A 27,819-nucleotide genomic window follows, 5' to 3' on the forward strand; every position below is an offset into this window, starting at 1 on the left:
TCATCTTGTCATTGTCATTAGAGAGGCCATGGGAACAGAGGTGTCTCTCATCCTGACCTGGCCGAGGGGAGACTGTTAGACCCAGCACCTGACTTGCCCGTGTGACTGGGAGAGGAGGCACTTGGGACAGCACACTGGCAAGACACTGGTGCACCAAGGAGGCTGGGCATGAAGATGCGGCCAGGGGCGCCCTCTGCCGGTCTGCTCTAGAACAACAGTCTGAACCTAGTAGCTCAAAGGAGCACCCTTCTCCCATGATTCCATAGGGAACTTGAGACGGGACAAGGTAGCCATCTTTCCACAGGTAACGTGTCTGTCAAGACAACAAAGCGCAGACACGAGGCGGCAAAAAGCAGCAGCTACTGCTCAGGAGGGGCACAGTGGCCTGTGGCAGCAGGGCCTGGCAGGTGGCTTTCCCTCTATTTGCTGTTGAGTCCCTTTCCCCTTTCACCCTAGAAGACACACGACCTCCTTACACTGCTCCCACAACAACCCTTGAGGGGGCGGGGGAGGCGAGGAACTGTCCTCATCGCTCTGGGAAGGGAGGTTGTATCAGATGCAACGCTGTCTCACAGCCCAGCGCCTCACTGCTGGCCCCACGGGAAAAATGAACCACGGACCCCACGTTCCCTGCTCCCACACTTCTGCCTATTGGCCCTCCATCAGAAAAGAGAATCCACCAGATTGCTATGCAACCAACTAGCTTCTGGCGGCTCCAGTTCCCAAGGGCAGTCCTCAGAACAAGGTCTGCTCCCAGCTAACAGGTCAAGAAACAGATGTACCCTGCCAGCTGTCAGGGAGCACAGTCCACCTGGCTGTGCCTGCTCTGACCCTGAGAACCAACACTCAACTCGATGTCTGCTAGCACTGCAGCTGTGGGGCCACTGCCTACTGCCCACCCTGCACTGTGAGCCAGCTCTCCTGCCCAGAGACTCTAGCCCTCAAGTCTCTGAGAGCCAAGGAGTCCCTTCTCCACCCCTGGGCCTGACACCACCCCTGTCTAGCCTGCATCCTGGTTGGGCCAGCACCTCAGCCTGCCTTGTTGCCAACAGGCCTGTCCCTACGTCAGACCCCATGGGTGTAGCTCAGCCATGGGTGTAGACGGTCACATTCCACCCTGAGAGCAATTCTCCGTCTGCCATTCCCTGCGGGGTTGTTGGGCCTGTTTACTATGGCACTGCCTGTGCTGTGTGACCCCTAAGACGCCCTTCCTGCCATTCTCTCAACGCCCCAACACAGGTGACATGACAGTCTTTCCTTGCAGGTAGGTGTTCTGTGTGGACATGGACCTGTCCCACGCCCAGCTCCTGAGCCCGGTATTTATGACAGGGAGCGGACGGCAGCTCGTGCTGCCCAGCCCAAGTCGGAGCCGCCCCACGCTCTCCCAGGGTGCTGTCAGCACTGCTTTCCCATGGCCCTGCATCACAGGACGCTCGATGCTGGGCGTGAAAGCCCCACCCCCGCCCCACCCCACGACACCCCCTGCCACAGTGGCCCACCCTGCCCTGCCTTGCCCACCCCTCGCAGTGCTGTGCTCACCTAGTAGACTGGGATCTGCTCGGACCATCTTCTGCTTTTTCTTCTTTTTGCCACTTTGTACAGCCTCGAAGTTGGACTGCTGGTTGTTGCTTTGATTGGTCTGAAACACTGAGTGGAGTGTACTGTGGTTCATCCCCCACACGGAGTCCTGTCAGACAGGATGACGCAGGGGAGGTTACACAGGTGGGCCCTCTCATCAGCCCCTCCACACACCACCCCCCAGGGAAAATCACGGCGGTCATACTCTCACGTTACCAGGTGTGGCTTTCAGAGACAGAAAGCCTAGCATGGCTCCAGAAACGACTAACCCACCACTCGCGCTTGTGTCCTCAGCACACGGCTTGCCTGGTGGCCTCAGGACCTCCTCAGTGCAGGTGGCACCCACCCCGTCTGCGAGGAGACCAGGCCCGGGGCCAGCGGTGGGGACAGACTCTGAATTCTGACTACCTTTCAGGCCCTCTGGGCCTGGGACAGGCTGCAGACCACCCTCCAAGATGCTACCAAACCAGACTCATGTCATGTCCCCAATGCCAATCCCAGGAGGGAGCGGGGACCCTCCCATATGTCACACTGCTCCTCCGCCCCCCCCCCCCCCCACACACACACCTCTGCCTCTCAAGGAGCAGCACATTTGGGCAAGCTGCACAATTTCGTGAAAGCCTTTCCTTTGAAAGTGGAATTGGCTTCAAGGAGGCACAGGTGGTACTGTGGGGAGGGGCGAAGGAGGGGAGAAGTGTCTGCCCAGGTCTCCAAGCACCATGCCAGCACTGGGTGCATCCAACACCCTGATGGCCTCAGGCCAGGACAGAGGGTGGAACGCCTTGAACTTGGGCTGTGATCTATCTCACAGAGCCCCAAAAGCACCTGTTGGAGTCATGGAGATTTCTAACCAAGAAATTACGAGATCGAGAATATGGATTTGTCAGCTTCTCCAAAAGCTTGGTCAGCTTCCTTGTCAGAGCCCATGTCCCTCCATCCCACCAGCCCCACTGTGTGGGACCCAGCTACAGGCGGGCCCGTGGATGGGCTGGGCGTGGTGGGACCAACAGGAGTCACGAGGACAGGCTGCCAAGCCCAGTGAAGGCGGGGAAACCCACAAGGGTCTCCACACGTCATGCTAAGCTACCAGAAGGCTGGGTGATGACAGCACCATGGGCATTTCCCTCAGCTGACCCTCGCACCTGCTGCTGCTGCTGCTGCTGCTGCTGCCGCTGTTGGCTGGCTTTCTGCTTGGCACGGCGCTCGAGGAACTGCTTGGCAAACTCCTTGGCCTCTGACGTGTCTCCTAAGTAGGCCCTGATGTAATCATGGACTTCGTACGGAGATTCGACTTCTTTCAGGAAAGACACAAACGTGGGGACTGCAACGGGGAGGGAGGGCAGAGACAGGGACAGTTGCAGGGAGCCTGGGGACCTTCTGCTCAACGGATGGCTGTGCCTGTGCTTACTGCAGATGGTGCCAACCCCTCAGGAATCTGAGCGCACCTCAGTCTACAGACAAAAGCCACGGATGGCAACCACTGCCACGCCTCACGTCACAGAAATGCCACAGGGTAGACGCAGCAGCAGGCACATGGGCCAATGCTGACTGAAACAGGGGCTTGGCCAGGGACTGAAGCGTGGGGATTCACAATTCCACCCCTTGAAAATGAGCGCGCATGGGTTCCGTGCTCTGTTGGATCCCAGCACAGCTTGCCTGGGTTGATTTTCAGAGAGAAATCAAGTGGGGCAAACAGCGGAGTGCGCGCAAAAGAAAGAGCAGTGTCAGGCAGGGGTCAAAACCCTGACTCTGAAATTTGCCGGCTGTGTGACCTCGATGGGTTACTTAACCATTCTGAGCCTCCGTTTCCTGTTTAGAACATGGAGAAAATATCACCCCTACTGTACAGGTGCCTGATAGAATCACTGCAAAAAAATAGGAAATGGGTCACATGTGTTAATCCCTAGAAGTGCCCAGCACACGGTAGGTGCTCACGTCACGGACAGTTGGCTGGTCTGTCCTAATGCTGCAAAGGACACAAGCTGTGTCCCGACACAAACTGCTCTGGTTGTAGCTGCTCCTTGGTTTCAGGCAGGAGCGCATGCCCAGCTGCTGACCACAAGGGTGATAGTTCCAGTCCACCCCGTGGTACCTTGCCAGAAAGGCCTGGCAATCTACTCCTGAAAGAAACCCAGCTCTTAAAAGCCCAGTGGACCAAAGCCCTGCCCTCCTCTGACATATATATAAACGTCACCTAGAGTCGGGTCAGCTCAATGGTGATGGGTTTGGTCTCAGAACCCCCAGGTGGCCAGTCTTGGGGCCCCTGGCCTCTCAGCTGTGGGAAGCCGCCCACAGTGTGCCTGACTAGCCTGTTTCAACACCCTGAGGGGGCAGGGCCCACTTCCACTGAAGGCCGGGGACTCTTGCGCACAGCGTACCACAAGCAAGTATTTCTTCAAGTCGTGCTGACCCATGTGGGTTGTCGTCTCCCTCAACGTTGGGGGGGCGGGGGGCAGGAAAAGCTGCCCCCCCACCTCGCCCTCCCCTCAGGCTGGGGAGTGTGAGTTGTGGCCTCCCCTTCCTACACGGCACAGTAAGGCAGAGAGAGGCTCTCCTTCCCGGTGGCCCTCGAACGCCAGCTGTGCCCTGACACTAAGTGCAGGACGTGACCTCCACCCAGTTCCGCCTCAGGAGCTGGGCCAGGGCCCCGCCTGCTAGCCTCTCAGGGCCCTGCCTTTGCCACTCCACATGCTGGGTGCCCTCCCCGAGTCTTACCATCCAAGTTATTGGCCGTATTAAGGGCATGAAGCATCTGTTCACACCACTGGGTAAATCCATCCTGGGCTTTATTTACTCCCTGAAAGAGCTTCAGCAACTTCTCTTCTTCTTCTACTTTCTTAGTCTGCCGGTTAGACACACCTACAGATTTACTGAAGCAAAACAACACAGACGGTCACTGCGGTCATCGCACCTCACCACCACAAACTGGAACCCGGGGAACGCTCGGCTCCAAAAGGGAAAACACAAAACCAAACCCCTCAAATACCTGCATCTGAGAGAAAAGAGTATGCTCAAGACCAGCTAGCAATCTCTCCCTCTCGCTCCCTCTCCCCACTGAGCATCACGTCACTGCGGATTCACAGTGACGCTGGAGAGCAGGGCACAACTGCCTCGGTCAGTTTCTGAGGCGGTCACTCTGTGGGGAATCAAAAGCCCTGTCCAGCTCCTGCAGAGCAGCTGGTGGTTGGAACTGCTGGCCTTGGAGTTAGCAGCCCAACGCAAAACCACTACGCCACGAGGGCTCGTCTAGTTAAGGGCCACGGAGCCAGGACTGGGTCTCCCCATGTGTCCTTAGGTAGCTGCTTTCACTCTGGCTAAGCCTCTGTCTCGTCGTCTGTAAACTGGCAGTGCCCGGAGCTCTCGTGGGTGAAAGCAGGCGTGTCACTTGCGCCAGCAGGCCCTCCGTGTCAGCTGCACTCCAGCAGCAGCCCTCTGCCAGCCCTGCCATTTAAGGAGTCAGTCCTGTGTGCCAGGCACTTGGCTAGTGTCTCCACATGGGTCCCCGTCACTTCCACAGCCGCACCTAGCCCGTCCTCACTCTGCTCCTATTTTACAGATGGAGAACCCGAGGCTCAAAGAGGTTGCGTCTTGCCCAAGGTCACACAGCTAGTGAGTGGCATTTGTCCTCGTGTAGCTCATGCCAGACCCATGCTCTCTGAACATCACTGGGGCCCGCGGGGAGGAGCATGGAGAGGAGCTGCCACCACTTCATCACCACCGAGAGCCTGCCGGTCAGTCACGGGAGAGACGGGCTCCCAGGCATCATGAAAATGTGCTGTGGCGGGGGAGAGGGGGGAGTGTCAAGATCTAGAGACCACCTCAGAGAGACACGCGAGACACGTGCAACAACAGAAATCCTCATGCTGCTACAGCTAAGCCTGAGAGGATGCCACACAGCACTCTGCACGAGCCCAAGAAAGACACAGGGGCTCCTCCGGGAGCCCTGAAGACCCACCTTGCCCTGCCTGACCCCTCACCAGAGCCTACCTGAGTCCGGTGCTGTTCTTGTTCTTGTTCGACGGGTTCCTGGGTCCCACCTCCTTTACCGCATCATCCCAGAATCCCATGTTGGAGTTTTTCGTGTCAGCATTACTCCAGATGCTACTGACCAGGTCAGATGCCCATTGGTTTGGGGGACCTGAATTGATCGAGCCCCAAACAGAATTCCCGATGCTGGTGTGCAGGCTGGAATGCTATGAAAGAAAGAGATGACACTCTTTCACCCTCTCTGATCAGGTGGACTGGCTGAGAGAGCCAGGCGAGAGCCGAGCCCATGGGCTGGCCGAGGATGACGAAGGACTCACCGTGTTGTTGCGGGCTCGGTTTGGCTGCTGCTGCTGCTGCTGGTGCTGTTGCTGCTGCTGCATCTGCCTGGCCTCCTCCTGCTGGATCTCCAGAAGGGACTTGGTGGTGCCCGCTGGCTTGCTGACATTGCCCCAGCCCGAGAGCTTCTGTTGCTGCTGTTGCTGTTGCTGCTGCTGCTGCTGCTGCAGTGCCTTCAACAGCTCCCTCTGCTGGCGCCTTTGCTGCAGCACAGAAACCAAAGCAGGCCGATGTTCCCACCCACCATTCCGGCTCAAATGTCCCGTCCTGTGTGGGCTACACGGACGCCCAGTAGGTCACAGCTATACCAAGTTCCGTGAGACACTCCATTGAGTTCATTCTTGTGACAAATAAAAATGTCATGGGCCTCGGATATTATGGGAAAGAAGAGCTGAAAGGCTGAGTTCATTCTTAGAAAATCAAAGAGAGCTTCTAGATAAACGGCGTGTCCCACGGCCTCACAGAACGCACTTTAAACAGTGGAGCCCTAGAGCTCTGACAGAGAGCGCCCAACAGACTCCACAGCAGCCAGTGCGTAGCTCAGGAATCCCTGCGGCACAGCGGGGCACGCAGCAGACGCTCACGGGCCAGTCCAGGGGAGAAAGGCCGCCTGCCTTGGCACAGACGCACTGCCTCAGGAAGCCGACAGGCACAGCTCATCAGCAATCACGGTCACTACCGTGGAGCTGACTTGACAGCAATGAGGTAGGTTTTAAGTGAAGGGTGATTAGACACCGGCCAATCCATGCAGGAAGTTCGGGAATTGCTTGCTATCCCACACAAAGGGGTCCTAGCAAGAGTGACACACTACAGTGCCTCAGAGTCTTTAAGAAGAAACTCTAAGACCCCAGACTGCTCCTCCATCCCTAAGCCCAGGGACAACCCTCTCTCTCAAGCACGTGCATGTGTGTGTGGGAACCTTGCCTCTTTCCTCCAGGGGCCACCCTCCCTGGGCTTGCTGTTTCTGATGGACAGCGCAGAAGGGCACATGCCCACGCTGAGGGTGCAGGTGGTCTGCCACTGCCCTGTATGCACATCCCCACTGCGCTGCAGCAACCACCTCTCTTCACCAGAAGCCCCAGCCTAGCGTCGTCACCCCAGGCACCCACAAGGCACTGCTTAGAGGAAAGTCAAGGACCATAGTGGCAAATAAGCCAACGAGCCTGGAGGGGAGGCAGAGGGAGATGATGCCGCCAATGAGACCCCAACAGCAGGGTCAGAACGGCTCCGAGCAAAGGAGGTCTCCGGTGAAGTAAGGAAAGATGGCATTACAAGCATGAGAGGCCAGGAAGTCCCATTAAGATAAAAAAGCAGAGGAGAGATGGAGAAGTCCATCCAGAGGGGCAAGCTACAAGCAGCAGACATTCCACAGAGACCCAGAAAGAACAGAACATGGGGGGAGAGGGGTGGTTCTAGGAAGGAAGACATGCAACTGCCTTAGGTTCCCAGAGGTGGGGACAAGGGACTGAAGGGCAGTTTATAGCTCATGCAAGGGGTGTGGGAGATACAGAGGTTCATAGAAAATGAATCGAAGGAAGATAAGAGGCAATTATTAACACCTCACAATCCCACAAAAATTGTTTTGGGTTTAACTTTGAAATAATTTCCAGTTGCAAAGGGAGGAGAGTCGCTCTGCACCCGCCGTGTGTTGACAAACTCCTGGAGAGAAGCCGGCAGAAGTGACGCCGCAAGCCCCTGACGAAGCACACCCACCTCAGTCAAGCAGCCCCTGGGCTAAAGACGACAGTGGGCAATTCTCTGACAGAACTGACTGCTCGGCCTCAAAGCACATCCTCAAAGCACTCTCTCCAGGTCACTGCTACAAGAGGGTACCTTTGCCAGCTTCAGAATGGGCAGTCCCCACCACCTCCCTCAAGACCCACCATACCCCTTCACCCCCACCCCCACCCCTCCTGCGCTGCCATCTGTTCAGCTCTGCCCATCTCCCTAATGGGCGAGAGGTGTGAGCCTCATGAGGGCAGATTCTTGTCCCCACTCTGTGCTCCCTCGACTTGAACCGAGAAGGGACCCAGTGAACAAGCGCGAAGGGATGAGCGTGGGCCCCGGGGGGCCGCCGAGTAGACCTGCACCCTCCCCACCCTGCCTGTCTGTCTTGAACCAGAGAACAGGGGTGGGAGGGCTGAGGTTCCTCAATCCTGGAAAATCAGGGCAGCCACCGCCTCTGACAGAAGAGCGTAGTCTGCATCGAGCACATCCACCTCAAAGAATAATTCTTTGTAAAAAAAACTCACCCACAAATCTGAGCACGGTTCTCAGGAGCCGCAGCAGTACAACGTTTATGGGAAAACACATGGTGTAGGCTGCCCACCCTACTCCTGGGAGACCTTCCTGCCTGTCAGGGGGCAGTGCGGCTCATGGCAGGCTTCTTGTCCTCCACGGGGATCCGGGGTTCACCCGAACCGTCACCAGTGGGGTCTGCGTGTTTGCTTTCCGACAAAGACGGACGGGGGAGAAAGGTCTGGGAACCCAGCTGCAAAGCCGTCAGTGAAGACCCTATGAGTCACGGTGGTCTGACTCAACGATGGTTAGAAAGTGGGGCGGGGCAGGGGGCAGCATTTTGCTCCCTTTTAGCCTGGGGCTAACACCTCTTACCGGGCCAGAACTGCAGCCTGGAAATTGTGTCCCAATAGCCACACTGGCAGTCCTACCAGAGACTGTTTCCTTCAGTCACTAGCGACTCGCTACCCAGAACACTGACTGACCAGCCTACCTGAACCATGGAAGCTCACCTCTTCTCGAAGCTGCCGTTCTCGCTCTTCCTCTAGTTTTTGGATTTCAGCCAATGATAGCGTGGCCTGAGACTGGCATGCTGTTGTATTGGACTGCTGGCCCCACGTGGATGAAGAAGGAAGCTGGCAAGAGGAAGGAGAGGCTCTTGTGAGGGCTGGCGGGCAGGAGAGAGAAGCAAGGCCGCAGTGTGCACACCCGAAGAGCTTGAGTCCCACCGTGGCTCGACTTACAACACTGAACCCGTCACACCCCGCTCCTAATGTCTCAGACTGCATTTGCTGCCCGCCCCGAACCTTGGATGATTTTAAACAATTCGGAATGGAACCCACACGCATTTGATCTACCCTCTCAGGAGTGAGGCACATTACACCTGGCACTGACACACAAAGCGACATGAGTCAGATCAAGTCAAAGGAGGTAGCAAGCACTGCGATCAACAAACAGACGGGGGTGGGGGATTAATCCCGCAAGGCAGCAGGGCGTCCAGTCCACCAATCCTATGAAGACTGAAGGGAGAGCAGAGGCAGACCTGTGTACAGTAACTGCTTGGGGTCTGAATGCATTCATAGTCCCACAAGGCAGCTTCTTCCAAGGGAGTCAACCCCCGTGCTTCTCAGCACAAGGCACACCTACTGCTCCACACAGCCCCACGCTGCAGTCGACGACATACAGAGCAACATCTTTCAAGGATACTCTGCTTCCTGCCGAGGTCCATCAGAGGCCAGCAATGGCCTCACTTATTCCATGTCCTCTTCTGAATCTGGCTCGACTCTCCGGCAGCGCTCTGTCACTAAAGCTCTTACTTGGGTATGGGAGTGATGAAACATTCTGTGGGAGCCCCGCTCTTTGGGAGGGGCACAACATGCATCTCTTTCTAGCTGGCCGGCCAGGCAGCTATAGTCCACATGCTTGGCACAGACGAGTGGATGCTTCCGGCGCAGCACCAGTCTGTGGAGGCCTGGTCGTTGGCATTCCATCACGCCTCACGCCTCTGGAGCCTTCGTTTAACAGCGTTGGCTCTCAGTCACACGCATCTCCTGAACTGGTTGAAGGTCAACCTGTTCTTGTTGGTACCGTGACTCTTGGGTTCCTTCCATTTTCTTCTATCATTCACCCCCCTTTTTTTAGCCCACATCATCCTTCAGTACAGCCCTTAGAGGCTTGATTTTTTTTCTTCTGTTCTTGCAGGTTGAAATATGCTGTGTTCTTCCTTTTTGGCTTTCTGACTCTGGGTCTCTGAGCATGTCATCATTCATGCTCTTGTGAAGATGACAGTGCAGTCCCCCAGGTGAAAGTCCTTCATGTGCTGTTCCTTCTGCAGACTGCAAAGTCCCAAGCAAGCAGGGTGTACACAGCCCTAGGGGCCTCAGCCCTGCCGGCACCCCTCACACTGTGCTGGTTCCTCTCTCGTACAGCCCCATCCACCCTAGAAGCCTGGTTACTTACTTCGTTTGCCCTCCTTAAAGACTCCGTGTGGAGGTGACCAATGTGGACAGGAGACATTTCCTTAGCAGGGCCCGGTTCACTGCTCATGTCCCAACCCCATCTGTTTATTCCACACTCATCAGGGGCAACTCCACTACCACCGACTTTATCCAACCATCCACAGGGCACTGGCCTCTCCTGCCACCGCCATCGCTACCTTCATCTGCGCCAGCTGTTGCTGCTGCTGCTGCTGCTGCAGCCTGCGCAGTGCCTCCTGCTGCTGCTGCCTCTGGCGCATCAGCTCCTTCTGCCGCTGCAGCTCCAGCTCCTTCCTCTTGCGCTCCTCCTCCTCCAGGCGCAGCCGGTCCTCCTCCAGCCGCCGCGCGGCCTCCTCCTCCTCCCGTGCCCACTTTGCAGCCTCCTCTTCCTTTCCAGAAAGAAAAAGGAAAGAAACGATAGTGAAGAACAAGAAAAGTCTACAAAACGTTGGGTCTTTGAAAAGCACAAACTTCCTGGGGACACAAGATGGAAAGCAAGCCAGTCCGCTCTGGAAAACCAAACAGCAGCTGCCATTTCCTGAGCACCCCAGACACCCCAAAACACACTACCCAAATCTGACCCGACTGGAGCCCTACTGGTACAGTGGTTAAGAACCCCAGAACAGCTAACCTCAAAGTCAGCAGTTCAAAATCCCCACCTGCTCCTTAAGAGAAAAATGAGGCTTTCTGCTCCTGTTAAGATGTAATCTTGTCAGACCTATAGGGTCCCCATGAATTAAATCTACCCAAGAGCAGTGAGATTTTTTTTTTAATTCTCCGAAGCAGCCCCTCAGAGCTCCACCACAGCGCCACAAGGTGCTCACTGGGTGTGGAGAAGCACTGAGAGCAACAGCAGCCTATGGAACAGGCACTCCTCTTCTCTGCTCCAAGGGAAACCCTCTGCTTTGGGTTAATGACAACGGGCAGCTCCTTAGGTCTTTGTGGAAAGCGAACTCACAGAAACCACCCTCCCTCCCAGGAGGCGGGAGCACTGGGCAGGTAACACAGGGCTAGCTGCTGGCAGAGCAGCACCCCTTTGACTTGGTGGTGGAAATACTGATCCCCAGGGGGCCACACGCACCTCGGCACCAAGTGCAACAGAGCCTCCGCCTTGACGGTGTGCTGAGCACAAAGAGCTGCCTGACCTCAGGCCCCAGGAGGCTGCACACAGTTCTGGAACCAAAGCACCTTTTCAAGACCACCAGATTCCAGCCCGTCTCAGCTATCCGGAACTCAGGCCCACAGGTGCTCACAGGGCTGCCTCTCCGTCTGTCACGTTTCCCTCACCAGGCTCCTCTCTCTGCCTGCTGCTGCTTCCTTCCCACCACCCCATCCTACTGTGCCCTCAGGCCTCCCTGTGCCTCTGCAAGCCTGCTCACTGCACACAAGACAAGACAAACCGCAGTGCTCCCTGGGCCTGGGCCACAACACCAGTCCATACACCCCCGTTCCCAGGACCTCCTTTCCCCGCAGCTGACGACGTGTCAAGGGTGGAATGGGAGCTGAGGGGTTCCAAGAGAGAGGTCCAATCAAGAGCCCAGCTCTATCACAAGCTAACCACACAGGTCTCTGCCCCCTCCTCAGAAGGGGCTGTGGGAAGTCACTTCTTACCAAAGGAGATAGCCAGGGCACGGGGAGAACAAGCCCGGCAGCCCCCACTTCAGCCAGGTGACCAACGTCAGCACGGACAGCCCGCACAGGGCCACAGCACTCACTGCCCGGGGCCTCCTTCCCAGAGCAGCCACCCCGGGAGACATGCCCCAGACAAGCCCAGCCCAGAGTCCCACCAGATGCCAGCGCTCTGTCCACCCTTCCCAGCCACCACAGCCAAAGGAAGCCTGAGACACTTGCCCAGCCCAGAGGAGCCCACGGGCACAAGAACTAGTGGCACTCTGGGACAGAGAAGGACCCCAGTTTAAAACCAGGGGCACCTGCATTTGAAGCAGGACGGTAATCACCACAGCGGGCCGGGGGGGGGGGGGGGTGCAGGGACTCTCAATCTTCCTCAACATCCACACGGTCCCAAGACCGTTTGCCAACTTTTAACGAGCCACGTGGAGGTGCTGGTTTCCTAGGATGGGCGCACCGCCTCGCCTCACCTCGCCCCCACAGTACAGTACTGGTGCGCAGACTGGTCAAGCCCTCGGCACTGAGCAACCCCCCCCCACCAGGCACCTGCTTGCGGAGCAGCTCCTCCTGCTTGCGCCGCTCCTCCTCCTCCCTCCTCCTCTCCTCCAGCCTCCGTAGGGCCTCCTCCTGCTGCTGCCGCTCCTCCTCCTCACGCTGCCGCCTCAGTGCCAGTTCCTGTTCCCGCTGGCGGCGCAGAGCTTCTTCCTAGCGACAAAAGGGGTGCGGCTGAGGGTCTCTGAAGCAGCAATCAACAACAGACACAGAAAGGGGTCTACCGGCTCATTTTGTTTCTGTTGGGTTTCCCCGCGTGTGAAGCACAGGAGGAGTAGATGTGTGGAGGTAAGAACTGATGCAAGGGTTTAGAGAGGAGGTTGGGGGTGGGAGACAGGGAGGGTGAGGCGGGTGGGGGAGCAGAGGATACATGCAAGAGCGGGGAGGGAACACTTGAACTGATTGTGATCACACAAAGCATTTCAGGAGCAATTTAACCATAGAAAGAGAGAGGAAGAGAAAGAAGATGTTTTAAAATTGACTGGGGTGATGATATAATTCTTCTTGGTATGATTGAACTATTGAGTCATATGACATGTGGGCAATGTGCCAATAAAACTATAAACTTAAAAAGAGCTGTCCAACAGCAACACACGACGAAGGCTCTTCGGGTCACATACTCCAGGGCCTGGGAAGGCTTCCTGGAAGGAGGAAACCTTTTGTTTTTCCCACTGGAGAAACAGCCAACCTGGGAGGTGGGAAGAAGCCACTACAGAGGAGAGCATGTTCTGAGATGCTCCACCGACAGTACCACGTACTACACAGAAAAGGGCCCATCAGACGGACTCAGGAAATGCTGAACAAAACAGAATCAAATGGTTTCCCTGCAACATGGCGTCCCACCTGTAGAAGGCAACATACACTCGATGCAAAGAAATCAGAGCAGTAACATGGAAGCTTAACGTCAGATGGTCAGAGTACCTTTTGGGACCACCACCGTGTAGGAACGAAAGGGTACAGACCAGACTATGGGGCTCTGACAGGGTGGTGTGTCTCACTTAAGTCTATCAATACACCCCAGGAAGAAGGTAGGACCGGCATAGGAAGAGAAGACTCCCAAACAGTAGTGCCAATGAGCAAATAGACAGAAAGGGCTGTGAGACCTCAGTGACAGGTGCTTAAGCAGAAGACTTAGCAGTAAGGGCTTTCACGCCACCAAAAACAAGGCTGTGGCTAAATACCTCTATAAAATGACACTTCCTATCAACAAACAATAGAAGGTGTCACATGAACAGCATACTGGGCAGAGAAAATGACATCACATGTCAAAGATGAAGGAACAGAGGACAAATGACATCTCTTAAAAATCAAAAGGCCTGTGTAGTTCCATCGAGCCTTGGTGGCACGGTAGTTAAACACTCAACTGCTAACCAAAGGTCAGCTGTTCAAACCCACCAGCTGCTCCGAGGGCGAGAGATGGGCCAGGGAGCTTCTGTAAGGACACGCTACAGGCAGTTCTACTGTGTCCATTAAGCTCACGACGAGTTGGAACCCGCTGGACGGCAATGGAAGGGTTCGATGGATGGTTTTGCAGAACGGACAGAGGTGACAGCAGAAGGCACCCAGGAGAAGAGCACGGTGAGGGCAGAGGTAGGCGTCAGAGAGAGATCCTTCTCAGGGCACCCTTGGCCTTCAAACTATGGCATCCAAGGCTGCATCCTGTTACTTCCCTCGTGGTTTTAGGCAGGCATCTAACTGGTTTACAAATTTGCAGGAAATCCACACAGGACATCACGTCACAATGACCTAGTCAGACTGAAGACGCCCTGCCAACAGTTGCTTTTCTAAAGGTGCTCGCCCCTGCCTCCCAGCCCCCCAAGGGTCTCTGCCCTCTCCACCCCCAGAGGGGTCAGTGGGCTGTGTACCTGTTTCCTTCGAGCCAGCTCCTCTTCCTCCCGCCTCTTCCTCTCCTCCTCCTGCTGCCTTCGGAGAAGCTCCTCCTGCTGCCTGCGGAGATCTTCTTGCCTCTTTCGCTCCTCTTCCTCCCGCTTCACCCTCAACTCTGCCTCTCTCCTCTCCTGTTCCAGCTGGGAATACACAGCAGAGTCCTCTGAGCTGCCTGGAGTCCGGCCCGGGTCACGGACATCACTGAGCAATACACCCTCCCTGTGCTCGCCGCGTCGCGCCCTCCAAACGGATGCACTTCATCCCTACGGGCACCTCCCTCCACACTCCACAGTCACTAACCACACCATACTACATGGCGTTAATGCATGTTGGCCCGCGCACTGCTGGCTTGAGGGTCTTGTCCCTTTTCTCTACACAGGGTAGGCAGAGAGTGGCAGAGTCAGCAGTGTGTGAGGAAGCTGCTGGTGCGACAGGCTAGAAGAGCTCTTCCAGGCGAGGAGACTCCTGTTCTCACCCATTTTCCCTAAATACCCAGGCACACCTCACTATCCTCACCCACACCCCAGCCTCTCCATTTCCCATGTACCTCTTTCGACCACTTCCTGCAGCTGAGTGCCACCTTTTTCCGCCAAAAAACATCACACACACACACACACACACACACACACACACCCAGCTTACTTTCAACAGCACCCTTCAACCTGAAAATACAATCTAAATGTAGCACAGCCCAGACGACACGGCTGTTCCCGGCTTGCTGGTCTCACCACCCCTACTCTCCTCTCCTTCCACCTATCTGAGCGTGAACAAGCGAGAATGTGAGTGTGCTCCCAGCCAGATGGGATCCTGGGTAGTGTGGGAAGCAGTGTAGGGACACAATATGTCCGCATGCAGTTTCCTTTCTACACAGCTATGCCCAAACCCTGCAACTGGGCTAAGCCCTAACCCCTTCCCAAGTGAAAGTGGGTTCACAGACAGAGCATTGGAAGTACACTGCCAGGTCGGTGGGCTTCTTGTTTACCCTGTCACTGTCATGCCCTTCCCTCCCTGGGGCAGACCCACAAGCCCCATGAAGGGCCCATCCTTCATCAAGAACGTGTTCGCCACACAGAACACTGGGGAATAGGAAGGCCCTCGGGAAGTATCTGGACTAGGGCCTCATTTGAGGCAAACCCTGATCAGGCACTCTAAGAAGAGAGTCACCATCTCAGGCAACAGAGGTGCACTGAGCGTGAAGGAGCAACTAGGCGTTCTTGGGAGTGTGAGAAGCCAGACCGTGGCGCTAGGTGATGGGAGGTGGTAGATAGGTGCTCTCTACCGTTCCTAGCTCGTCCAGAAAATGCGACAGGCACAGGGTCTAAAGTCAGCGTTGTGCATACAAATGCTGCAGCCCCGAAACATAGACTACACGACAGGGCATGGGCAGTTCTGCACAGGTGTCCCGCAGGTGACAAGTCTGGGCGCCAAGTCTAATGGAACTTAACAAGGGCCAAAAGGCCATGGTGATTCAGGTCAAACACATAACCACTCGCCCAGTTTGAATTCTGGGATGAAGTTTGAGAGCTTTTCAGGGAGAGAGGACACACTGAGACTCGGAAAGAGGGAGCTGCTGGGCGGCAGGGGAGCCCACCCAGCCGGCCGAGAGGAAGGCCCGCATCATGCACGCCACAGACCTTTGCAGCCTTGGCCTTCTCCAACTGCTGAAGCTGTTCCAAGGCAGGTGCCGGCGTCGTGCTGTCCAGGGGGAGATCCCACACGCTGCTGCCCTCCCAACCTGTAGGACGAGCGGGGGGGGGGGGAGTGTCGAGGCCACTTCCTTGACCCAGAAGGCCAGACTGCCAGTGGGCCTCCCCCCCCACATGCAGAGAGAAGGGCAGTAGCAGCATTTACTCAACAAGCCCTAGAAGGTGTCTGTCCATCACCTCATTTTCACAGAGGAGGAAACAAAGGGTCAGAGGCAGTTCTGCAACCTTCCTGTGTACCCACCCAAGCCTATGGCCCTGCTAGGCTTCCAACCCAAGTGTCCTCTGCTCCAAAGCCCAGGGCATCCCCAGGACCCTGCGACCCACTGCGAGGAGAGTGGGGATAAGGAGTCTGGGCAGGTCTCGCCGGTAGCTCTTGTCCCGGCAACAGACGGGCAGAAAGTCAGCATAAAATCAATTCTGAGCCTGTGTCCCCATGCCCCCTGGGTTGGCTGACATCACCCCTCAGTAGTCCCTATCTCCTAATGCCTATGCCTGTCAATTTATGGGCTAATAAATAATATCTATAGTATAAAACCCATGGACTATGTATAAAAGACCTTGAATCCACACAAACCTGGTGACAAAAATGTGAGCTAAGTACTTGGGAAGTTTCAAAAATGACCAAGAGAAAGCAAGTGGCCAGAGCAGAGACCGGGGCCGAGGAAGTCCCCACCACCCCAGAACAGTGTTGCTGAGAGAACCACCACCTGGACGGGCAGTCTGAAAACAGGCATCAAGGCTCAGGGCTCCTGGGATTTTTCAATTCCAACTAGAGCCTCCGAACAGGACTATCCAACAATCCACTCTGTGAGTCCCAACCCTTCATTTCAGAAGCCCGTGCCCAATGCCAAGACTTTAACAAAAGCTCAATCTCAAAATTTTCTAACTTGATGCAGAAAGACCAGCGGATGAGACAAGGTGTTCATTCCAGGCAGGTCTTTCTCTTCCGTGGGGTGATTCAAAAGGCTGGCTCCCACTACTCTGCGTCTAGAAAGGCTCTCCTCACTGGCTTGAGCAACATCAGAGTTGGCTCTAACACAAGAAACGGGAGCTACTCAATGCGATCTAGCAAATCCTGCACAGGGTAGTTGTCAACATTACCTTCCCCCCAAAAAAACAAAGCAGTGCCTTCAACCCTTTACTGGGCTCCACTTTAAAAAAAAAAAAAGGAAATTTTCATTGGCACTCAATACCAAACATACCCCCAAATGTTAAAAAGTTAAACACAAACTATTATCCAAATCTAAAACCTGACAGTGATAAGAAACGCTGGTCTCTGTCCTTACCTGTCGACTGTGAGGCTGACGACTGAAGCTCCCAAATGGAGCCTGTGTCTGGCACCGACACCGGCCGAGTGACTGGGGGGAGGACACTCTGATCAGACAGCCTGTCAGAGGGGAGCGACAAAGCAGACTGGTCTGGTATTTGCAAAAGTAAGCATGATAAATAAAGAGGACTTTTCTATTATTACTTCTAGTTTTTCCAGGACACGTAGCCAGAAAACTCTTTCCTTGCTTTTAACTCATGCTCAACACAGCCAAAGATCAAAGGCATGGGCAGGCTCCACGGGCCCCCTAATCCCAGGGACCAGGAGATCCTGACATCTGAAAAGGGGGTACACCTACTATCCTAACACATCCTGACCATTTCCAGAGAGCCGCGGGAGCACCATGTAATGAAAACGCCCAGACACACGAAGTCCAAAGTCTGCCCTTTAGCTCGGTCTCTCGTAGTCCCTGGACTTCTTAGAGGCCCCTTAACCTAACCTGCCCACCTCACAGTGTGGGGGAACGCCCAAGAGAAACATGAGACCACTTTTGATTGAACTGGAGAAGAAGGTTTCTGAGAGCGGGGGCTCAACAATAACTCAACTACACAATGATCTTAAAAACAAAAAAAACTTCAAGGCAGCTAGTCTAATTTCCTATTCCTTACAGAATACCTTCAAAACATCAATAACCTGTGTGCTAGCCTATCTTGAAGCCACACAGGTAACAGTGAGAGTGTGACCCCAGACAAATGCTTTTGCTGTTCCTGTCACACCACCCTGCTTCCCAGTGTCCTCGTTATTGTCTACTTATGATTCCACAGTGACCCTCCAGGAGTGAAAGAGGAAACCAATGTCTTACCTTGAGCTTACCGACTCCTAGCTTTCTTCTGTTTTGATACCCCGACCACATGGAGGTGTACGCTGCAAGTGGCTATTCTGATACCAGAATTTTTTTCTCTGAGTCATGCAGTCTGCAGGTGAGCGCGCACACATGCAATGAGACACACCACAGGGTGACCACCCACCTCATCTTCAGTGCCTGGAACTGCTGGAGGAGGAGCGTCAACTGCTGCTGCTGCTGGGAGGACAAGGCTGCTTTTTGTTGCTGAGCCAGAACCTGTGCATACTGCTGTCTGCAACGAGCAAGAGACGGCGTCACCAGCTGGACGCGCGAGTGCACCGACGGAGCCTCTGAAAGGCATGCGCGCACTCACTGTATCAAGAACTGCTGGTACTGGAGGTGCTGCATCTGGTATAAGGCTGTGAGCTCCTGTTGTCTGTTTAGTCGTTCCTGGTCCAACTCTCCCTGGGAGTGAAGAGAGGCCACTCAATCCATTGCAAAGGACAGAAGCAGAAGCAGGAAAGTGCCACTTACCATAGGGGACCTCAGCACCACCCATGCCCACCTCTCAGGAAGCATCTTTAAAATGACACCATGACACCTTGTAGAATAAGAAATTCCTCTAGGTGGAAAAGAGCCCTCACTTCCTAAGCTGACCTCCCACCTTGCCCTTGAGCGGTGCTTCCTATGGCTGCCCCTGGCAGGCCTTCTTCACATCCTCCCACCTTACTCACACCTGGGTTACCAATGTGGAGATAGCAGAAGCCCGAGAGAGGGGGAAGCCTATGAGAGCTAAGGAAATTGTTAAAGTTGACATGTTTCATGGAGCCAGGACACCTACAAGGACACTTTCTTAAGGATGCTGATCCAGCTTAAACTACACTGAATGAGCTTTGAAAACCCACTCTGTACACACAAACGAGGTGGTCTCCACTGACACTAGTACAGAAGGGGGAGGAAGGAAGTACAGTAAAACCCTCTTTTTGTACTGCATTTCAAACAGGGAAGACCAGATCTAATTTTTTCAAGTTCAATGAGAAGATAAACAAAATGTGAAGTGTAAGATAAAAAGAGATACAGTCTAAAGATGACACACACTAAACTCAAGCAAATCATTAGTGAAATCGCTTAGATTGTTACTGCACTGATGAGAGTCTGCACAGTCTGGGGGGGTGGGGTCACCTGAAATTCAGGGGCCTCTTTTTTTTCTCTCTCACTAACCCAAAGAAAGGCAAGATGTCAGCCTGGGCAGGCTCTGGGAGGTCAAAGAGAGGCTCTGACCTTCACTCTACATCTGTGGAGAGGTACCCCAGGACGCTGGGGCTGTGGGGGTGAGCGCACACCAGAGAACAGGCACAGAACTTGAAGATGGGAAAGTGCCCACAGTTATCGGCTGTGTGCACTGTGAAGATCTATCTCTATTCACTTTATTGTTTAAATGACCAAGAAGTTGCTCTCATATTGTGCCTTGTTTCCCACACATGATCTCCCTGGAAGAGCTGGGCTTCTCGGGGGCTCTAGAGACAAAGGAGGACTCAGAGGCTCCCTGTCATGTCAGCATGAAACTACCAGCTGATGTCAATGATCAAGAAGCTTTGAGGAGTGAGTCACTCTCTGGGGAGAAAAACTACGCCCAATCCAGGAACGCCCACAGTCTTGCTGGGGAGCTTCAGGGACTATGTGTTTACGATAATGGTGGTAGAGAAATTGGGAACAGAAAGGATACGATCCACGTCACTGACTTGTACATGCAAATGTCGTCGAAATGGATTTTACCAAAAATCAAAATGAGAAAAGAAAAGGGAAGCAGAAGAGCACAAACGGCTGACTTTGGACAGATCATTAAAGGACACCCACAGGCTCCAAATCAGCTCCTGAATTTCTTCGTGATTTCCACCATGTGTGACATGAAGCTGTGTTTTCACGGAGAAGTAAGTACCGGCACATATACACAGTGAGCTCATGTACATACCATGTGCGGCGGGGGGGCGGGGCCGGGCGAGAAAGGCACTCTTCCCCACATCTTCATGATGTCACCAAGAGGCTGGAAGCTCTCGTCACACGCTCGCTTCACCAACAAAGACATGGTGAAATAGCCCGCCTGGAACCACTCTGCCATCTCCTGATTATTGAAGGGACCTGCGGGACCGCCAACAAAGCAGGGCACTTAGGAATCCTCGTTGCTGCACAGCTGCAAAGAATCTCTCTGACCCTCATCTAGAGGTGCCGCCTACCTTTTCAAGTGGCAACCCCACTGAGCACTTTGCATGGTACCTTAATTTCATTCCTTTCCAAAGGTGGTGTAGCAGGCATCACTTGGAAATGGAGCTTTGCTTTATCGATCCTGACTTCTCAGCACAGTTTTATGCAAAGAGAGAAGGGTCGGACCCCACCTCTCAATGTGTCCGCACTACAAGGCAGAGCTGAAGACGCACCGACAGATTTGAGAGTGAACCGTCACAAGTATAGCTGGAGACTTCAACAGCCTCCTAACCCTCGCTCAGTCTCTGAAAACAGCCAGACGGATCATCAAGGAGAAAGAACTCAAGACCCTCGGCCATGAAGAGCTCTCCAACATGTACAGGACACTCAACGACAGCAAAACACACGTGTGTTCAAGTGTCCACAGGACCTGTGTCAAAACTGGCCAGTTTCATAAAAGAGAGCTGAAAAGAATTTTTTAAATGGTATCATGAAGACCATGTTCTTCCACCATGAGGGAATCAACTAGAAACTAATTACAGAGATACCCGGAAAATCTCAAATGCTGAGAAACTGAACAATACACTTCTAAAGCCCAAGGTCAAAAGAGGAAAATTAAAGAAAACAAAATGAAAACACACACGAGGGCTTCAAAGGTTAATGGAAAAATTCTATCATCTTTTAATTCCATTTTTCACAAAAACATTTTGAAGTCGCTTTGAGACACTGAACTAGAAGAAAATGAAGATGGGACACAGCTAGAAAGAGGAGACCGTCTATTGCTAAGTGCCTACATTAAAAGAGCCCCTAGGAGAAAGGGGAACCAAGCACAATGATGGGGCACAGACAACAGAAAAGGGGGTGAAGAGACACACTGGTCAGTGTAAGACATGGAAAAACAATAACAATTTACAAATTATCAAGGGTTCGTGAAGGAGGGAGGGGGAATGAGGAGCTGATAGCAAGGGCTCAAATACAAAGAAAATGTTTTGAAAATGATGATGGCAACATATGTTCAAATATGCTTGACACAATGGATGCATGTATATCTTGTGATAAAACTATATGAGCCCCCAATAAAATGACGTTTTTAAAAAGAGCCCTGCCCCTCCCCCAAAAAAAGACAAAGTGTCAAGTCAGTAATCTAAGCTCCAACCCTCAAGAAACTAGACAAGGAATAACAAAATATATCCTAAGCAAGCAAAAGGGGGGGAAATATACAGAGCAGACACCAATGAACTTAAAAATAAATATAAAGGAAAATCAATGAAACAAAGCACTGATTATTAGAAAAATCGGGAACATTTACAAACTTCCAGCAAGATTGACACAAAACAAAACACAAGGCACAAATCATCAACTATTAGAAGTGAGGCTGGACCTCACTAGAGAGCCTGGGGACAGACAACTCACAGGTCAACGCACTGGGCGGAGGCAGCTGCAGCACTGTCCTTACATCCCTATCACGAGTCATCACATCCTGCTTTGCTTCACCCTGTTTTCATCGACGACACCTGCCTCCCCCCCCACCCCCCACTAAGATGGTAAATGTTGGAGGAAACTGATTTAGTTTCCTAATACCTATTCAGGATAACATCCTCTAGAACCTGGCGGCAAATGCCATCTGTACGGACTAAGAAGAAATGGCTTACCCTGGATTTCTCCCTGGGGATCTTTATAATACCACTTCTGCATTGCTTCGTGCATTAACGGAATGGAGACGCCTTTTGCTCTGTGTTCCTGCAGTTTTGATGCCAGCCTCTCGTCATCCAGTGCACTGTCTTGAAGATATGCCACCATCTTCTCAGCTTGCTACAAGCAGAAACACAAACACGGGAGTGGGGGGTGGGGGGTGGGATAGACTGAGGAAACAATCCTAAATGGATCCTTGTGCAGACAATCACAGCGTCCACGGTGTGTCTGGAAACTGTTGGATCTGTGAAAGGCCTTACACCAGGAGCGAAGCAAGGACCCGTCTACTTCTCCCAGCAATGCCGTGAGAAAGATATTGTCCCCATTCTACTGAGGGTGAAAGAGGGGTCAAGTCTTATGCAAGTCTCAAAATGATTAAGTAGAAGACAAACTGGCTAGGATCAGAGCCCAGGCTTCTAACCAACACATTAAGAAGAGTGGTTTTTAAACCAGGAAGTCACTGGTCTATTTTAAACTGGACAAACTAGCCCTCTGAAAGCCCGGATGCAAACAGGACAAAAGACCCAACCAAACTAGTTGCAAATAAAGCTCTGCGCATGCTGCTGTAAGACGCTCTCCTCACCACTAGCCAGCCCTCCCTGACGGAGAGGAGAGCGAGCGCTACCCTCCTCCACACCTCACAATCTCAGCAAAATCTAGAGAAGTGAGTAAAACGTCAATATCCCGAGCAGCTAACGGACTATTTTCCCAGTTACACTTGAGGCAAAAACCACAGCGGACACGGTGCCCATGCGCAGCTGCTCACAGTCACCATTGCTGGCATTCCATTGATTTCCAAAAGGAAAAGCAAACAGCTGAGGGCAACCTCAGAAGAGCAAAAATAACCACATAATGACTACGACATAGCAGAAACTTAAAAGCATGAAATGATTTGAAAGACAACTACTCAAATAAATACTAGACAAACTTTTCCAGAGCGTAAAATGTACAAAGCACAGAAGTTTGGTGTCTGGAGTCACCTCACTAACTTTCTAATTTTTGTGTCGCTTTGAGACCTGCTGCTCACCTGCTCCAGATGTTTGAGACCCTCTTCGTCGTCGGGCTCTGTGGAAACACTGCCCATACCAGGAGCGCTGGCGCCTGGCGTTCCCACTGGCCGGAGGGGAGGGCTAGGACTGGGAGTGGGAAGCGACAGAACGAGGAGGGAAGAGGCTGCAGCTGCAGGAGTCGGTGGCGGGGGCTGCTGGACTTCAGGAACCGTTTCTAGAGGGAAAGATTGAGGCAGATGAACATCCTGGAAGAATGGGCAATGACGAGACCTTCTCAGGAAGGGCACTCCTCTCCCTCCGTCTCCTGCGGGCATCTGGATAGCTGGGCCCGAGATGTGGACTGTGTTGGGAACAGAGGCAACACTAGAGAACGACTACATCGGCCATGGATGGTAGATGGTAACTGGAGTACCTCCCAGGGGGTGGGGTGCACACGTTATGTCTTGGATTCAAGCAGAATCAGACTCAGCGCTTGGGCACAGAGAGTAAAAAAATAATAGGAAACCAAACCCACAAATCCAACTCGGGGCCAACACCATACAGTTTCCGAGGCTGACTACCCTGGCAGGAGTATTGGGCAGCCCATGGAGCTGCTGGTGGGCTTCAAAGGTAAGAAAATGCCCTAAAATCTTCAGAATGATCTACCTCGTACAGCACCTGTATCTCAAGTCATAATCCATCGACTTCACTACATGGTGTGGGAACCACTATTCCTGTGCAGGGTGCGCTGTGCCAGCAGCCCAAGGGCCAGGTCCAAATCCCAACTGCTCGGTGTGCAGGCTTTGGGAGAGGACACAGCATGGAAGTAATTAGACCGTCCGTGTTTGTTCCATTAGTGAGAGCTTCTCTGAATTCCTCAGTCTCACTCTCTCCTTTCTTTGCCAAACTTCTTCAAAGAGAACACCCAATACATGCCTTCTCGACCCACCCGCACCTGCCACAATCTTACACCAATAAGCCTCCCGATAAGGCTTCTCTCTCTCTCAAGAGAAGCAGTGGCCTTGCTTGGTCTTCACTGCCCCCCTCCTGGTCACATCTAACAGTCTCCCTCCTATTTTCCCTTGCACTCAACCCCCCTCCCCCCTGTCCCCGGTCTACTTTTCCTCTGAAGCCTCTGCTCTGGTTCCTCCCCCATCACCTACCTTCTCAAAGGGGATGGACTCCTGAATGGGTTCTCAGCCTGCTCTTCCTTCTCACTCTGGCCCTACACTCTGCCCATCTAGCCGCCGTACCACATTCCAGAGGTCAAGGTCCTTCATTCCCAGCTGTTTCCTGGCTAATTCTTCCCCTCTCCCACAAGCTCCTCCGAATCAAGGCTCAAACTGAGCACTCTCTCCCCTCCCGGATGGGTGTTCCTGTGAACAGCAACATCTCCGTCACTTCCACTCTTCCCTCATGGCCAGGCAGTGGCTGGGTGCAACAACTGCTGCTGCTTTCCTCACGGGCGCTGTACCAACACGGTGCTGACACACAGGGGACTGGCAGGCCACGTGGCAGCCCATCTGTCAGCACAACAAGCTGCCCGGCGCACCGCTGCCGCACTCACGCTCCAGCACGCTCTCCCACCTCTCCTCCTCCTCCTCCTCACCCCCACACTCCCACCTGGGCCGGTCCTGTCAAAGCCCAGCGCAGTTCCACTTCCTCACACGGCTGGGAGGCCCTCCCTCAATCCAGCCTCCTATCTCCAGATTTGACTTACTGTCCAAAGACAAGCTTCAACACCAGTGGCCTCCTGGTGCTGGCCACCAGGGAACTCAAACCATTCCCACCTGCCTTAGAATACCCATTCACACCTTCTGTGACCCCTACAAACTAGAAATCCAGTGTCAACCTTTAAGGCACATCTTGGAAGCTTTCTCAAAATAGACATGTCTGGGTTCCATCTAGACATCTTCCACAATAAGGCCCAGGCATGCACCATCCATGCAAGGGGTCACCAGGAAGGACTTGCAGGGCAGGTGACTGATGAAGCTTCCCTACTGCCTACACAATGGCCCATGCAACAGGCCCCAGTGCCACTTATTTACAGTAGGGATTCAAATACTCGCTAAATTCATCCACTCACTTCAGCGATGTTCCAGACAACAAAAAATAAAATTTAAAAACCTGAAGAGAAATCTCTGGTCCAAGCCCTCCAAAATATTAGTTTAATGGGCAAAGAGAGGCGAGGGACTGATTTCAGATAGTAACAGGTTTCAGAAACCATCAGGTCAGAGACAGCTTGGGGCTTTGGGTTGGGAGCAATGTCTAGGCCTGAAACCTGACCAATGATGCGACACGGAGGCAGGTGAGCAGGGCCTCGGGGGCCGAGGGTGGCTGACCAGTGGCGTAGGAGGGAGGCCCTTTAACATCGGGTACTACGGTGTTACTTTTTGGTGTAACAAAGAGGAGGCATGGTCGTGGGTGAGCAATTTTAAAACCACCCCTACAACATCAGCCAGACACAGCCGCTCATGCCATTCTGAGAGGGCAGATGAGGGAAGGACTTGCACAGATGAGACCACATCTTCTCTGCCTCTCCTGGAACTGTCACATTTTGATAACGCGGGCTGGACCCACACCCAGCTGCTGAGCGGTCTGCTGGGGACTGAAATGAATGCACAGATGGTGAGGTCAGGGCGGGAGATGGGTGCCAGGTGGGTTCTGAGGCAGAGCTTCTAAAGGTGAGCTCTGCCCCCAGAGGCCCATTCTGCCTGGAACCTGGGAAGCACTGTGTCACTAGGGTAGACCCCGCCCACCAGGAGGAGCTTGAGTGGCAGGCACTGAGCCGGGCAATCCTGGCCTCTGGAGGGCGCCCCTCCTCTCACACGTACATACCGTCTCCTCTGTTGGGCACTTTGGTTGGTAAACTGTTTTCCGTTCGACTCTCCTCCTCCACCTTTTCTGTTTGCTCCGTCTGGGTTTCCTCTTGCCCCTCCAACTGCATGGTTTCCTGGGGTGGGTGATCGGCAGGAGTGCCCGCTCGAGCACACGAAGGAGAGGTTTGGAGTGCTTCTTCACTGGCTTCTGTAGCACAAAGTAATCTTGATTTAACAATTTAGGGAAGTCCCGTCTGATGACAGAAACACACTTAAAATGGGAAAAGACCAAAATAAACCTTACCAACACCTAGTCTGTCTGTTTTCTCTCCTTCTCTCTTATTGGTCTTATCAGGTTCTTTGGCTTCTTCATTATGGCTACCCTCAGAGTCAGAGCACTCCTCCCCTTCCTCTGCAGGACGGAAGTCCATCTCCTGCTCCTCTGGAATGGGCTCCTTCTGCACCTTCTGTCCGGAGAAAGTCAACAGCACAGGTCAACAGCACCCTTGGCAGGAGGTGGAGGGCAGGTCTGAGTCATGGTACTAACAACCATTTTCTCACCTTCAGAGAGAGGAATGCTCCCGATGAGTCAAAAGTGCCCATTTCTTCTTCGGCATCTTCTAAGCACCACTCCGGCAAGCTGTCCCTGTCATCATCGATGCTCCCGCTGCCAGAGCGCACTCTTCGGTAGCCTCGCTCGTCATCACGATCCCTGAAGTCAAACTCGAAGCGGCGCCGCCGCTCCATGTGTTCTCGCCAGCCTGCGGAGCGGGGGCCGTCTGAATGAGGCGAGGGAGGACACAAGGCTGAGAGGGGCCATAGCGAGGGCTCGCAGCAAAGCCACAACAGCGGGCACGCAGAGGCTAATGCGCCGAGATTCGGGGAGCAGAAGCCTTCACTGCATGCCAGCAGCCCTTAGCGTCCAGGAAGGACGGAGCCGCGGGGCATGCTGACTTTACAAGTGACATGTAAAACCAGTACTTTTAAGGACACTTTAGGCCACCTGTTCTCAACCTGTGGGTCACAGCCCCTTTGAGGGTCGAACGACCCTTTCACAGGGGGCGCCCAATTCATCACAGTAGCAAGATTAGTTATGAAGTACCAACGAAAATAATTTATGGTTGGGGGGAGTCACCACAACATGAGGAACTGTATGAAAGGGTCACGGCATTAGGAAGGTTGAGAACCACTGCTTTAGGCAAAGGCTATGCCTCTTTAAGCTGCAGAGAGCTAACTGAAATGTTGGAGAGTCCCTCTGCGGCCCTCAGCCAGAGACCTAGGCAGGGCTGTCTCTTCCCACACGGAGGCCCACGCCTTCTCTAAGGTTCAGCTTCCCACGCACACCTCATTCCTCTCAGGTATGGTCAGCACCCGGGGATGAGTAGGAGACGCATCAGGCCTACTTGCTAGTGCCTGTTCCAAGCTGTGGCCCTGATTCCCAACAAGGAGTTAGTCATGGAATCAGAGGCTGTGAGGTGGCCCCCAGGCTGTACAGAATGCTGGCTATCCTAAAGCCCCAGCAGCAGGAGCACCGAGGCTGTTGGCAGGTCAGAAGTGGCCTCCATCCAACCCAACATCACCGCAGCAACAGGCCGGCTCCACTTGCCCTTGCAGGGCTCCAAAAGCTCCCTAGGGAGTTTCCATTTCTGGGTGTCAGCCCCGAGGACGATCCTAAGTCCACCCTAGCAGTGACACTGTTGACTGCAATTACTCTCCAAAAGAACAGATATTGCCTCTGAATCCTAGGCCTTCGTCAGTTATTTGTGAGAGAAAGGAGAAACAACCTGCCTGAGCCTTCAGGGAGAGGGGCAGGCTTTCATTGACTAGAATTTTCTTTCACTGACCATTTTCTCTGTGTCAGGCACACAGAAAAAAGAAGGCCAGGACCAGAGGCGACCTTTTGGAGGGTCTGAGAGCTGACATGCAAACCCAGAGTCACTGCTCGACGGCGTGTCCACGCTAATTTGCTGGATCCTCTGTTCCCATCCCTTCCCAACAGTGCACTTCTGTGCACATGTGCACTCCCTGCCCCAAGAGGAATCTGCCCTCCCAGGCATCTGGTGAGTGCTCCTTAAGACTTTTCTCAAGTTGGCCTCTTCCAGAGGGGACAACTTAGC

At 53.6% G+C, this 27,819-nt stretch overlaps 1 protein-coding gene across 3 annotated transcripts in view; it reads right to left on the reverse strand.

Moving 5' to 3' along the window:
- Positions 1–27,819, reverse strand: part of GIGYF2 (GRB10 interacting GYF protein 2) — a 105,480-nt gene that overhangs the window by 2,779 nt on the left and 74,882 nt on the right. For 2 of the 3 annotated variants that reach the window (XM_075530346.1, XM_075530347.1), the window contains 19 exons: positions 26,264–26,481; positions 26,007–26,169; positions 25,722–25,910; positions 22,922–23,118; positions 21,855–22,014; positions 19,973–20,139; positions 18,374–18,465; positions 18,185–18,292; positions 17,176–17,276; positions 15,818–15,918; positions 14,162–14,323; positions 12,291–12,449; positions 10,295–10,504; positions 8,652–8,774; positions 5,883–6,104; positions 5,566–5,771; positions 4,294–4,448; positions 2,721–2,899; positions 1,540–1,687 (listed from right to left, as the gene is read on the reverse strand). In XM_075530346.1, the coding sequence (XP_075386461.1) occupies positions 1,540–1,687; positions 2,721–2,899; positions 4,294–4,448; positions 5,566–5,771; positions 5,883–6,104; positions 8,652–8,774; positions 10,295–10,504; positions 12,291–12,449; positions 14,162–14,323; positions 15,818–15,918; positions 17,176–17,276; positions 18,185–18,292; positions 18,374–18,465; positions 19,973–20,139; positions 21,855–22,014; positions 22,922–23,118; positions 25,722–25,910; positions 26,007–26,169; positions 26,264–26,481 (3,060 nt within the window). The remainder of the gene's footprint in view (positions 1–1,539; positions 1,688–2,720; positions 2,900–4,293; positions 4,449–5,565; positions 5,772–5,882; positions 6,105–8,651; positions 8,775–10,294; positions 10,505–12,290; positions 12,450–14,161; positions 14,324–15,817; positions 15,919–17,175; positions 17,277–18,184; positions 18,293–18,373; positions 18,466–19,972; positions 20,140–21,854; positions 22,015–22,921; positions 23,119–25,721; positions 25,911–26,006; positions 26,170–26,263; positions 26,482–27,819) is intronic. The other variant, XM_075530348.1, reaches the window with a different exon arrangement.

The sequence above is a fragment of the Tenrec ecaudatus genome, chromosome 13 (genome assembly GCF_050624435.1).
Source record: "Tenrec ecaudatus isolate mTenEca1 chromosome 13, mTenEca1.hap1, whole genome shotgun sequence".
In the NCBI taxonomy this organism is placed as follows: domain Eukaryota; kingdom Metazoa; phylum Chordata; class Mammalia; order Afrosoricida; family Tenrecidae; genus Tenrec; species Tenrec ecaudatus.